At 42.3% G+C, this 14,592-nt stretch overlaps 1 protein-coding gene across 5 annotated transcripts; it reads right to left on the minus strand.

Moving 5' to 3' along the window:
- Window positions 1-3,875: 3,875 nt before the first annotated feature.
- On the minus strand, window positions 3,876-14,573 carry Ankra2 (ankyrin repeat family A member 2). Of its 5 annotated transcripts, XM_052159722.1 has the most exons (10): window positions 14,217-14,573; window positions 12,971-13,178; window positions 11,348-11,730; window positions 10,471-10,629; window positions 8,490-8,555; window positions 6,590-6,687; window positions 5,997-6,122; window positions 5,500-5,566; window positions 4,911-4,991; window positions 3,876-4,406 (listed from the first exon to the last, which is right to left on the minus strand). In XM_052159722.1, the coding sequence occupies exons 3-10, from the start codon at window positions 11,634-11,636 to the stop codon at window positions 4,351-4,353; spliced, it is 942 nt and encodes a 313-aa protein (XP_052015682.1). In that variant the 5' UTR covers window positions 11,637-11,730; window positions 12,971-13,178; window positions 14,217-14,573; the 3' UTR covers window positions 3,876-4,350. The 5 variants fall into 5 exon arrangements, with proteins under 5 accessions (XP_052015682.1, XP_052015684.1, XP_052015683.1 ...); XM_052159724.1 differs by lacking the exon at window positions 12,971-13,178 and having other exon boundaries at window positions 14,482-14,573; XM_052159723.1 differs by lacking the exon at window positions 12,971-13,178 and having other exon boundaries at window positions 11,348-11,707.
- Window positions 14,574-14,592: the final 19 nt, after the last annotated feature.

The raw sequence follows: 14,592 nt of genomic DNA on the forward strand, positions 1-14,592 counted from the left end.
TTCCACTATCAGGTTAGTTTTACATAAACCAGGCCTGGGGCCAGATGTTTGTGGAGACAAAATACAATCTTATTTAAAACAAAAATAATGTGAAAAAAGTCATGCTCAAACAGCTGGGCAAAGAGCATCTTCAAGGCCCCATATTCCATATTCATCATCACCATCAGCATCATCACCATCAGCATCACCACCATCAGCATCATCACCATCACCATCAGCATCATCACCAGCATCATCACCATCACCACCATCATCACCATCAGCATCATCACCATCACCAGCATCATCACCACCATCACCTGCCGTGGTTGCCCAGTGACATCTGTAAAAATCTTTTACAGACAGAGGCGAAAAAGAAAAATGTCTCCTGGGAATAATGGAACTGTCTGTATATTTGGAAGCTGATAATCTCACCCGGCAATTTACTGTACTCTCTTACTTTCTGGCTATTTAAGATGGGCCCTTAGTTCTCAAGCAGCAGTTTGCCCTGACTTCCTCCTTTTCTCTCTTCACCGGCATTCCTATGGCCTGGCTGATAATCCGGTCTTTGAAGTCGACTCACTGACCGCCAAACCCCCTTTTCAGAATTGCAATGCCTTGCTTCATAGTTGTTCACATAATTACTACCTTCCAACCACATGCAGGTTTTTATGGCTGTGCGTATGTGTATGAGGATGGCTCTGACACTCCGGTACTGAAAGCATTGGTTTAGTCAGGAAGTTTTGTTTCACAAGATAGAAGGCTAAATGTTAGATAAGGATTTCTCACAAGAACTTGTTAAGACCCAGGTGGTATAAGAAACTTCAAACTCTTTGAAGGTTTGCTGTAAACTATGAGTGACTCTGTATTCTAATCAGGAGGTTTGTTGGCATCTGGAAATTGATCTTCTATATCTGTTACCTGAGAAACTTTGTACCTGATTGATGTTGCATTTCCTTGTACCAAATGCCTAAGATACTTGTGCCTGCCTCACTGGCTACATCTTTTAAAATGATAATACCAACTCTTCGTGTATAAAAATCCTTGCCTTAGAGCTCCAAAATACATTCAGTTCAAACCACCTGTGTGTGTGTGTGTGTGTGTGTGTGTGGTTTGTTCTGTCTGTCATCTCAGCCAGACCTGTGCCTTCCTGGACCAGAGGACCCTGGTTATCCCACAGCAGACCCACGGTCTGTAACAGTCACCATCACCAGCATCACCACCATCAGCATCACCATCAGCATCATCACCATCAGCATCATCACCATCATCACCATCAGCATCATCACCAGCATCACCACCATCAGCATCATCACCGCCACCATCTCCATTATCATCATCACAAAGAGGGAGGAAGGTAGAGTGACTTCTTAGCTTTTTTTTTTTATAACCTATGGCTTTCTGTGCATATATGTCTATAATGACATAGGGCTATCACTGAAGCATGAAGTATTCCCTAACTCTACAACATGTTTACAAGCCTGATTATAATGTGTCTGGTATTGAAAGAAGATTATTCTGACTAGCTTGTAAAGAAATGGCAGGACTTAACAGGTTAGAAATGATGCTCAGCCGCCCCGATAGTGAACCGCTGTCAGCATAAAGAGGGGATGCATTTCTGTGGAAAGGTGTCTAAGAGTCACTAACAGCCTTGTCATCTGAAACAAGTTCTTCCCTCAGCAGAGGCACTGGCAAACCACACAGTGCTCAGTGCTGTTCCCGCCTTTGTTGGGAGTTCAGCTGAGGTTCTGTCTGAGGCTCGCAGCCTCTGAATGTCAACCTAATGGAAGGGTGCCTTGTAGAAGGTGTCCCAGATACCACTGCCACCCGTGACGTCAGTGATAGACCCCTGGGCACCGTTCCTTGAACAGCTGTCAGACCCCATAGCAGGTAAAGGCGCTTGCGCCAAGGCTGACCACCTGAGTTCCGTCTCGGAACCCACATAGTGATGGAGTCAACTCCTGTGGTTGTCCCCTGACCTTCAAATGTGCGCTCTGGTGCATGTGCATTTGTCTGTGAGCACGTGCATACATCTCTCCAAGTAAATACGTGTAAAATTAAAAGAAAAGAAGGAAAGTATCTTTTAGCACCCTATACAGACCTCAAAGAAAGAATGAATTTAGGCCGATTGTCTGATATGGTGGTAAAATGTAAGAAGAATTTCTGGGGGTTAGGGCTACTTTCATCCCTGAAAATAGTATATATGACACTGTACTTAATAACCCTGCTTGGCGTCAGTCATCAGTCCGTGTGAAACCTCCTGGCCCTCCTTTCTACACCAGCTTGCCCTCATCCCTGCTGGTTTGGGGCCCTCATCCCTGCTGGTTTGGGCCATTCCTAGAGTTAAATTGCTGTATGAATGCAGACAGTCAGGGCCAGGGCCAGTGAAGTGGCTCAGCAAATGAGGGTGTTTATTGCCAAGCCTGTGGGCCTGAGTTCAGTCCTTAGAACCTACTTGATGGGAGGAGAGGCTCGTGTGTGGCTCTGAGCTCCACACATTCCAATACGTGCTTGCCCACACAAATCTAACAAAACCAGTCTTGTGGTGAAGAATATAACAAAGGAGGCAAGTTCTTTCAGTGCTCAGAAGGGAAGAGGCCATCCAGAGACACACACAGTGAGATCTCCCGGCTAGCGGCCTTTGCGCTTGAATGAGAAACTCTGTGGATGTGCCAAGCAGCCGCCATCTTTCTCCTTTTCCAGACTTGAATGTGAGCTTGTTCATCTACAGAACCTACAAAAGGTGTCACATGTAACCCATCTATAGAACCCATCTTTATGGAAGATGTCACATGGACATTTTTTTTTATTTTTATTTTTTTTTTTATTTTTTATTTTTTGGTTTTCGAGACAGGGTTTCTCTGTGAAGCCCTGGCTGTCCTGGAACTCACTCTGAGACCAGGTTGGCCTCGAACTCAGAAATCTGCCTGCCTCTGCCTCCCAAGTGCTGGGATTAAAGGCGAGCGCCACCACGGCCTGGCTCACATGGACTTTACAAAGAGTTTGAAGTCATACCTTAAGCTTCATTGTGCACATGGATTGAATTATCACCAGGAAAGTTTTCAACAAATTGTGCTATGCTTAAATATGCCTAAAACAAACTACTTGGAGTCAGACTCTCAAAGTTTGAACCAACATTGGCTACTTAGTCATGTTGAACTAAACTACCTTCTTGCCTCCTAAGGATTGTTGCTCGCTGGTCAAGGTGACTGCAGAGACCCCACCCTACCCTGCAGTGTGTGGCTCCATCAAATGCAGAGACCCCACCCCACCCTGTAGTGTGTGGCCTTGTAGGACAAAATCTATTTGCATATAACTCAGCAATTTCACCTAACATTACCTGTAATACTGCTTTTTAAAATGTTATGAGTATTTGTCTGCATGTTTGCATGGGCACCACATGCATGCAGAAGATTGCTGGATCCCCTAAAACTGGAGTTACAGATTAGTGAGCTGCCACGTGATGCTGGGAACTGAACCCCAGTCCTGCAAAGGCAGCCAGTGCTTAAGCACCCAGCATCTTTCCTGCTCCCCTTAGTTCTCTTTCTCTCGCACTACCCAGTTTATACAGTGTACAACTGACATGATACCCATTTTCCAGATGGATTTACCTCAACCAAGCCTTACAACCTGTCCAATTGCTTTCTAGTCCATGGTTCCCTCTTCTGGATTTTAGTAAGAGGCACGTTATCGGCATTCCTCTAGTAGGGCAAAGAGCATCTCACTTCTCTTTGGTGACTTTCCTTCTCAAGCCTACTTGTAAGAGAAAAATGTTCTAAGTATACTTCTAGAGATGACCATCAACAAATATTTGTTGATCTATTTGCAGATCAGAAAGGTTAAACTGAAAATCCTGAAGACATGTGTAACAAGTGTATAATCAAAAAGCTAGAATGTAAACAGACAAGGTATTTTATTTAAACATGATTTTGTAAACCATCACACTGTACTTTTTAATTCAACAAGAACATTATTTTCCCCACAGACTTACAGTAAGTCCTGTGCAAACTCAAAGCATTAATACAAGAGTTAAGACGAACAGGTGGCATCTCCTTAAAGTGTCAAATTGTGGTACTTGATACAAAGTCACAGAACCACCTGTACCATAAAAGGTTATATGCCATAAAATATTAATTAATAATTTTAATATATAGTAAAACACATTTATTTAAAAAACCATCAGGATTAATTTTATTATAAACAAGTAAATTATCCAGAGGAATATTTATTAAAACTCACTAAAAACCAGCAAATATTGCAACTGAGATAAAAATTTTCACTCAAACAAAACTATAAAAATGTACATGTAAACAAAACTATCATTTAAGGACCAAGGAGTGAGAAGGGCAGATGGCATTTTCTGAGGGTCCCTCACTCCTTGATGTTTTGAAGTAGCTTCAGCAGATGTGACTCAATGACCTGTTGAACTACAAGGATAAGTCATTAGACACAACATGGAGACACAAAAACAGGCAAACAAGCCAGCCCATAACCTCACCTGAGCCCTGGGATTTTGTCCAATGAAGTTATTTCTATTAGGACTGAGTGCCGTCTGAGGGCAGTGTGCAGCAGTCAGTCGGAACAGTAAGGCTGCTCCTAACTCAGCAGCTGCCCAAGCCTCTGGGTTTTCTGTACTGATGTTTTATTACACAGTACAATGCTGTTAAATAATTTTTTTATGAAAACACTTTTGAAAATCCCACAAATACTGCCCACTTTTCTTCCAGTCACTATGTGAGCGTATGAAAAAGTACAATCAACGACTCAGTCCTTAGCTCTACAGGGCCCTGTTTACTCTGCACCTCATTAAAGCATGTCTGGAGTTAGGATACTATAGTGTTTTGTGCATGAAAGCAACGAAGACGTTTGAGCACTGACATTATTATAGCTGAAGCTTTCCTAAACTGACCCGAGGGTTCTAAAATACTCACCACCTCTGTAGCCCAAAGCTACAGCTAGGTCCATAGAATTATAGCCAGAGTCTGTTTCAATTGTTGGGTCAGCTCCATTTTCTGTAACAAAACACCAAAACCTATATAAATAAAATGAAAATGTGAATGTCCGACTATCCCTGGCTCGTGTTGGAAAGGTTGAACAGAGCTTCAGCCAATACTCTCTTACAAAGCACTGAGTGCACGGATGCAGAGGTCACGTCCACGGGCTCAAGGGGAGACATCCCAATTTCCCTAGAGTAGCTGAACGCCATAAACAACCAGACACAGCTTACACGTGCAGACACCGCGAACAGAGAACACAGGGGGTGCAGTCAAGGGTGACCCCAGAAGTGAGCAGGAAGGGCAGGAGCTTCATGTGCGGACTGGATGGAAGCGAAGGAGCCGCCTCTCCCGGCAGCCCTGTTGTCACCAGAACCTCTCACGGCCGCCTCTCCCGGCAGCCCTGTGGTCACGGGAACCCACGGGCAAATGGTAGGCGACCCAACAACATGTATCCTCCTCCAACAGGACAGCTTGAAATGCTCACCAGACTTCTTCCCAACGAGGACCGCGTCCACTTGCTTACCTAAGAGCATCTTCACGCACTTCACGTGGTTCCCGTGGACTGCGTAAAGCAAAGGTGTCCCTCCATTCTGTAGGAGGGAATCGCCAGCTGTCAGCATGTTTCAGTGAGCAATAGTCAATCAAATGCTGCCACTGGGCATGTAAAACTAATTTAAAACAACATTAATATTTTGTGGAAAACTTTCTAAATCACAAGAAATAACTGGATGACTAACTTGCTCATCCTAAATAAGTACATTTTTTCTTTTGCCTTAATAAAGGTTATATTTCCCTGAAATAAGTTAAATCCTAAAATATTACAATAATTGTATTTATTTGTTTGTTTAATTTTTTTGAGGCAGAGTTTTAAGTAGTCCTGTGGCCTTGGAACAGCTAAGAAGCCGAAGATGAGTGTGAACTCAGTCTTGTGTCCGCCTCATGAGACTGGTGCCCCACCGTGTGCTGTGCACCTGAGGTGCAGCCCGTCGCAGCCAGCCAGTCAGTTCAGTGTGCACTCACCCAGTCGTACTCATTGACGTCAACCCCACAGTCCAGCAGCATCGTGACAATGTCTGTGTAGCCCTTGCTACAGGCCAACGACAGCGCGCTTTCTCGACCCTTTCCTAGAAGCTGGGGATCTGCACCCTGCCGTGGAAGGCGACAGAAAGGACTTTCAGCCGTTGATTTAAACGGAACACTGCGGCTGCAGTTTGGCACTGAGGTCAGGCCATGTTCTAGGGTTAATAAGGACGCAACACATGCATGATGCTTGTGCTTATCACCAAAGCCTGGCGCCGACTCCCTCCCTCCCTCCCTCCACCTGCCTCGGTCTGAATTCTCCTTCACTCTGGAAAGTCCCAGCTCCCCCTAAGAAGCCCTTTCTCCAGGACCTGGTGACATCCTTCTGTTCCTGCCCCACTTAGAGGGGCGGGACAGCAGCGGCTTCTCACTGTTTCACGTGGGATTCCATGGCTTTCCTAGGGGAATCCTAGACAGTATTTCTCCCGAGCCCTCCATCCTTATGTCTAGTTGGCTGCAGGTAAAACACCGCACTAAAGACTGAACGGAGCCCAGGAGACTACACATGCACATCTGCTGAGCATTTTCCTTACATTCTGAAGTAGGAACTCTACCACAGCTATTTGCCCATGTGCCGCAGCCCACATCAGGGGGGTAAAGCCTTCTTCATCCGTGTGGTTGATAACATTTTCTATTGAAAAGAAAAGCATTTTTGTGATCTAAGTTAACAACCACGTATTAATATCACTTTGAAAATAGTTGTTCTAAAAACTTATGACTCAATGAAGTTCAAGAGGCGGGATGTTGTCTGCTGAAGTCTGGATGCACTGTTGCGACCTTCAGTCTGGACACGTTAAGATGGGCCTCACAACAAGGCGGGGTTCATGGAGCACATTCTTCTATAAATGCTACACACACAGCATCATGTGAAGTCAGCTTTAGTCTCAGGGACAGGAGACCCAACAGAGAATCCTGTCTCTTTCATTTTCTAGTGGTTTGGTGCTGGGCAAGTGACTCAGTTTCTGCTAAACACAATTAGTAGTAATGTTATCTCAACACAACAGATGGGAAGATCACAACAAAAGCTGTGACAGCCCTTAGCATCACCCGGATGCCAATGGAAGGACCTCAGTGTTTCAGAGGCCACCCTCCGCTCTGGCTGGCACTGCTGCCTGTGAGTTTCCCTCATCCACACAGCCCCTCATTTAATATGAACACTGGATAATCTGAAACACTGGTGCCACGCAATTCCACCTCCAGCTTCATTTTATTCCCTAAATGTAGCCTGGCAGTTACACACTGTACGGCTTCCCTTCCACACTTCTGTGGTAGGCTGAACAGAACATTTCCACTTTTTAAAAAATTATTTATATTTCTAAATTATGTTCCTGTTGTGGGTATGGGTGCATGTGAGTGCAGGAGCTGTCAAAACGAGAGGCATCAGATACCCTGGAGTAAGAATTTAAGGCTCTTTCTGTCTACTGGGGAAACTGCAACTCTAATGTTAACTTGAGGCCAGTCATCTGGTTAATAAGTAAAAACAAGAAGTCTGAGGCACAGGCATAGCTCTGTGCACTGGCCCAGCGTAGGTGAAGAGCTGATCAGAGGCTCCCTCAGCACGACAAAAGTCATCTCGTTTGTGACCCGGATACTTACCGGTGAATATGTACTCAGTAAATATATTTATAAAAAATGCTAAGATGTTCAGCAAACATTTGTAATCAACAAGATACATAGTTAAAAAAATAGAAATCGTAGTTATAGTATGCATTTTAGTGAAAAAGTGTAATCTGGCTGGGTTGTAGGAATATACGCTTGTCATCATTCAGAAGGTTGAGGCAGGAGGACTGCGTTTGAGGCCAACTTGGACAACACAATGAGACAGGCAAAACATGTGCACGTAGTTACAAAAAAATGTTTGTATGGGTGTCCTACCTGTGTGTACATATGCATACTAGATGCGCACCTGGGACCCTTGGAGGCTAGAAAGAGGGCATCAAATCTCTTAGCTGTGGAGTTATAGACAATCTTGAGTTGTCCTGAGGGTGCTGGAAACTAGACTTGGGTCCTTTGGAAGATTAGCCAGGGTTCTTTTTTGTTTTGTTTTGTTTTGTTTTGTTTTCTTTCTTTCTCCCCCCCCCCTCCCCCAGACAGGGTTTCTCTGTATAGCCCTGGCTGTCCTGGAACTCACTCTGTAGACCAGGCTGGCCTTGAACTCAGAAATCTGCCTGCCTCTGCCTCCCAAGTACTGGGATTAAAGGCGTGTACCACCACCCGGTGTTCTTAATCTCAGAGCCATCCTAAAGCCCCAAATGTTATACCTTATATTACTTAAAAATTTCTTTTTATGCTATCCATTGGGTTATGTGTTTGGTGAGACTATACAACTCCTTTTGTCTTTATAGTTTCCTATATGAAAACAAAACAAACAATAACAATTCTAATACATTCAAATAAATATTCAAAATACAGTACTTAAAACTAGGGTATTACCTTGTTCAATCCGAGTAGCCAGGTAGAGCATTTCTCCCTGAGCTGCCAACTGGTGAACAGACAGAGCTGAAACGACAGGACGAAATTCAAGTGCATCTTGTGGGTCACACAGCTATCACCCCACGCTGAAGCCAGTTTCTTTTCCAAAACAAACCCTACCATCTTTTTGTTTGTTTGTTTTTGTTTTGTTTTTCCGAGACAGGGTTTCTCTGTGTAGCCCTGGCTGTCCTGGAACTTACTCTGTAGACCAGGCTGGCCTCCAACTCAGAAATCCGCCTGCCTCTGCCTCCCAAGTGCTGGGATTACAGGCGTGCGCCACCATCGCCGTCCAAACCCTACCATCTTATCATGTAAGTCTAACACAGTCTCCTAATATCACAGGTCGTATTCTCTGAGAACTGACTCATATGATAATATGACTCCTGCAAATTATTATTTTGGGGCAAAATTTATCTTAAAGAGTGATTTAGGTACTTAATTTTAAAAATGCTACCCCTTATTCCAAACTTATGAAGGCAGTCCAAAACGACACAACAGCATTCCTTTTGGCTTTCTTAGTGACTTGTTCTTCCTGAGGGGGTCTCACCATGCTGCCCAGCCAAAGCTGAACACACAGGCTCAAGTAACCCTCCCTCCTCAACTTTCTGAGTAGCTGAAGCTATGCGGATATACCGAAATTCCCAGCCTTTTAAACTCTAAATACACATATTTTTACAATTTATGCCAAGTGGGTATTTTTCCTGCAGTGCCCATAGAGGCCAAAAGCGGGGTGGTGCTGATGTAGGTGCTGAGAATCCAAGTCCTTCCTGTCTTCCACAAGAGCAGCCACTCTTAACCACTGAGCTATCTCTCTCATCCCCTAAGTATTTTTATTTTGAGATTGGATAGGTTTTCATAACATTAGGAATGAGTTCAGAAATAGAAAACTGGGCTTTTTTAAGGGGGGAAGTTTACTTTTAAACATAGTCTTGTTGTGAGAGTGCATTTATGAGCAGGTCAGCTGAGGCTAGTTAGCATGTTAACACTGTGGCCGACTAAGCATTTTATTCGTAGCATGGGGGAACAGTCTCCAGCTTTGTATTTATTTTTCAGCAGAGGTCTACAGCTGGAATCCTATAAAGCAATCTCTGTGAGCTGCAATGTTAACTAATACTGCCTTTAGTGTTGTGACTGGGTTAAAACACTTCAGTGCTATGTGGAGGCACACACATTTAAGAAAACTAGAAATGGCCCATAGGTGGAATTAGAATGCTTCCTGGCTCCTCCGCTACTGTATGCAATTTGAAATGTGGAGGGATTTAAGATCTCTAAAGTAGAGACTGAGATTTTACCAGGATTTAGAATACAGACACATTATAGTTTCAAATGCAGTTACTGTCATCTAATTGTTAGCTGGTTAGCTCTCATTCAAATACTCATGCTTCATTGAATATTTGTTAACTTAGGCAGGGAAACGTTATATCCTATAAATGACTTTACATTCAAAGTTTTTTAAAGTGTGGTTTCATGTTTATATTTTATGCTAATGATATGTTTCAGTAGGAATTATTTATCTTTTATTACAAAATCATTTCTTAATCAGTGAACTAATACGTAAATCTATATTTACAATTATGCTCCTATATAAGTAAAACATTAAACTATAAGAACACAAAAGCACTGATACCTTAACTTGTAAAAATGAAAATTTACAGTAACACTTCTTTTTTGGTAAACTATAAAGGTTTTAATAATATTTTATAAATAAATAATATATCAAATAAAAAAATTAAAAAAATATTTTAAACTGTATTTGTTCTCATAGAGATATAACAAGCAACTTTAAAAAAACACATGAAAAAGTTTCAACTTATTAAAATGATTAATGTATCACTTAAACTTTCAAATCTAGAATATTTATTTAGTGGAATATCTCAAACTCCTGATCTGTACAGGCACTAGTTATTTACACTATACGTCTACATTCTAAGCGCATACTTACAATTCGCTAACAGAGGTGTGGTAGAGACCTCGTTTCCCCTGTGCTTGTTGGTTAAAGTAGTTGACTGTTTTATGGGTGAGAAATGTTTTGTTGTAGAGGGTGTGTAGACATGTCTTACTTGAATTCCAGGAGAAGGAGATGTATGGATATTGCACTCAGCTAAATAAAACAAATTAAAGTTAAAATAATGACATAAATGTTCTAATGTTCACATGAAAAAATGCATGAGGTTTAACAGCTTCCATTCACAAGTGTTTATCAGGTGATATTAATCTATTAATTATATTAGTCTATACTACTACAATGTAAGTACTACAAAGAAAATTATTAATCTTGATCTGCTATTAGTTTTAATATTCAATAGATCATTACAAAGTAACTATAGCATGCTGAGAAATTACTGAATTACAGTATTAGAAACTGATGTAAATTAGTGATGAAACAAGACATATTAGACTAATTTTGAAAAAGAAAAGGAATGTTTTTCTATCGCTTAAAAAGATACAACTAAGAAAGACCCAATTAGGGACACTGTAACTAAAGATCAGATGAGGATTTCATTTATCTATTTATTTAGCCAGGGTTTCACTATGTAGCCCTGGATGGCCTGGTACTCACTATGCAGACCAGGCTAGCCTTGAACTCACCTGCCTCTGCCTGTCAAGTGCTGGGACTAACTAAACCACTACACCCAACTTACACAAGGAATATTTTTAAAAAACCAACAGAAATTTAATGTGGGTTTCTGTGAGATTCTAAAAAATCCTTTTAAAAGCTTTCAAGCTTTTCCCCAACTTTTAATCTCATGATTCAAAGAAAACAGAATGGAATCAACCAAATGAAAGCGAATGTGGGGAGTTGTACCATAACTTTCAACCTTTAAATAAGACAGACGCCACCTCCAGGTCAGAGTTCACTTGATCTTGAATATTTTTACTATCCTCTTCATTTAAGGACTTCACAAACCGAGAGCACACGTTCATATCAAATCGGTTCGGCAATATGAATTTCATTCCCATGGCGACACCCTGCGCTGACCCTTCCTCTGCGTCTGGACCCAGCTGGTGTTCTAGTTTGATGTCTGGCATCCCAGAGAGACCACAGCTGCCGGGACACTCTTCCACAATCAGCTGGGCCCCAATGTCCAGATTTGCAGATGTAGCCATGGTTTTAAAAATTAAAACATTTCTTCATGATTTCTTCTTGTTTTTCTTTAAGGGTATTATCCAGTATTTTCCTGGAATTGGAATATTAAGATATCTAAAAGGAAAAATAATTAGAAAATCTAAGGTAGTATATTAACTTATATAAATGTACATACACAATCATTTTAACTACACACCCACACAGTGCTCTTGTAAGCCTCCTTACATAATAGAAAGCACACGCTATTCAGAGGTAAGAAATCCGCCTATGAACCAAGGCTTTGCCATTTGTTTATTAGCTGTATGATGTGTACAAATTACGAGCCTGACAACGTCTCGGTTGTAAAAAGAGATGCCGCCATTACTGTGTAGGGTCCTGGGAAAGGATGCAGGGAATATGGACACCTCCAGCACGCTCGCAAGCATTTCAATTCGCTTCTCCCCTGCCATAGCCAAAGAGTACCAAATGTTTAAAGAGCAGGCTGCCAAAGAAAATAAACTTTTATGCTAAGACAGAAAGCCATTATTTGAGATTCATTTTTAAAAATGCCATTTTGTAAGTGTTCCCAATTTAAGCGAGATAAAATTGACTTACAGCCAGGTTGACTAGCACTGCTTTCTATAATATTCATGATTTAGACAGTGAGGTACTTTACAGACTTATTTTATTTTATTTAGCAATTTATTTTATTTTATTTAGCAATTACACTGACTATTTTGTTTGCATGCATGTGGGAACGGATGGGCCACAGCACACCCGTAGAAGTCAAGAGGACAAATGTCAGGAACTGGGTTTTCCCATCTCTTATGTCTCTCAGGAACTGAACTCAAGTCATCAGGCTTGGCAGCAAGTGACTTTACCCACTAAGCTACCTCTCTGGCCCTACAAATTTTATTTTTTAAGAATTAAAAGTATATTTATCAGCTTTTGTTCAGAGTAATTATAAACAGCTTGATGTAAGTTTTAATGAGAAATATGTAGATTATGGATTGGTGTCACAGGATATCTGGCAATTCCAAATAAAGAGTCACTTGATACAGGAAGATCTGAAGACCCAGTTTTTGTCATGTGACAGCAATATTGATCCTTGGACATTTTGAAAGGGAACTGAGTGTGTGATGATCAGAATTACTTGGAACTAAGAGAGAAATTAATCGGCACTATATGACCACTGTTCAGCATTTTAAAACAATTTCAAAAGACTGATTCTGCTGAGTGAGGTGGAGTACTAGAGAGCAGGACACATAGTTTTCCTCAGAAAGGAGCACACCACTGGTTATGCAATACTACATAGTAATATCCTAAAAACATACACATAAGTAACATTATACAAGCCAGGAGTGGTGGCACACACCTTTAATCTCTAGGCAGGCAAATCTCTGTGAATGTGAGGCCAACCTGGTCTACAGAGTAAATTCTAGAACAGTTAGAGCTACTTAATAGAGAGACCTTATCTCAAAAATTTCCTTAAAAAAAAAAAAAAGGTTGCTCCTTTATCACGATCTTCTGAGTAGAATGGGTGGATAGTATTCATCTCAGTGGAGAAAGAAAGCTCCTGAATCCTGAGAAACATATGTTGCATCACCGAGGTCAGTAAAGAAGCAGCAATATAAGAATACAAAACTTCCAGGGGAGACATGAAGACACTAGAGTCACACAAAGTATCGCACAACTAAGTCGTTACATTTTTGTCAGAAGGCAACTGGAACAGAAAGTTAGTTCAGTGCTCCATGGGAACTGTTTCTAAGGAAAGAACAGTTTCTTCTAAGCACCTGTGGGTTGAGCGCTGCTCTTTCCCCCCCACCCCCACCCCTGGGGAATGTCGGGTGTCTCTTTTAACACCACTATGCTCTTGAAAACTTCCTTTCAAGCTTCCATTAAAGGGGAAAACATTGCCAGATGGAGAACTTTTTTCTTTTGAGACAAGGTTTTATTTTGTAGCTTCGCCTCTGCCTCTGGAGTGCGGGTATTAGAGGTGTGTACCACCTCCCTTTCCTGGTTTAAAATCGCTCTTAGGAGCTACTGCACACAAAACCGACCTAGTGCCCCATAAGTATTTTCTGATCTTAATTTGAACATTTTTTTTTTTTTACATTTCCTTCCTCATATTTTCTAATTGAGTCTGGTAATTTATTCTCAGCATCAACTAATTAGTTGTGCTAGACACGCAAACTGTGAGTTTCCCGAGACTCAATCATTTCTAAAATGGGTTAAAATAGTCACCTCTAATATTCTTTGCGGGCCCCTATAGAACAATAGGTTTCAATTGATGGAATTAGCAGACTTAGACGGGAGAACAGGAAATGAAGAGGAAACGGTTATCTAGATTCTAGATTCGATTACAAAGATAAGCAAAGACTGTTGATACTCCAAGACTTGAAGCACAGGGGAGGGAAAAACAAAATGCCAGCGACGATGAGAAAGAGTTAAGAGAGAAAGGGTGGGTAGGCTCGCCAGGCAGACTCGCAGGAAGGGAGAGAATAATCATGCAGTAGCCACAGTCTCCAGTGGAAGCTAATCGCAGAGGCTCCTGGTTCTTCTAACTCTTGAAATTGTCCTACAAGGGGAAAGGGAGCTATAAAAAAAGAAAGGCGTCTCACAGGCGGCAGGTGTCCGGGCGGGGTGACACCCGCTCCCGCTCCCGCGCGGCAAGCGGATCCCGGGACAGGGGCCGGTCAGACCGGTGTACAGTTACCCAGAGCGCAGCGGGAGAGCGGCTCGGGCCAGGCCTAGCTGCGGATCGGTCCCGAACCAGGCCTGCTTCGGGCCCAGACGTCACTTCCTATTTTTTATCCCCTCTGGAAAAAGCCCAGAACGTTCAGTGAAGACCAGACTACTTCTAGGGATCGCTTCTTGTATCCCTACCGCTCCGCCGCCCATCCTCTGGGAGAACTACGGGTGGTCTCAGTTCCGGGTCACTAGGGAACGGCTCGGAGCCCCGCCTCGCTGCTCCGCCTACCGGGGCGTGTTCTTCTT

This window comes from Apodemus sylvaticus, chromosome 16 (genome assembly GCF_947179515.1).
Source record: "Apodemus sylvaticus chromosome 16, mApoSyl1.1, whole genome shotgun sequence".
Lineage (NCBI taxonomy): Eukaryota > Metazoa > Chordata > Mammalia > Rodentia > Muridae > Apodemus > Apodemus sylvaticus.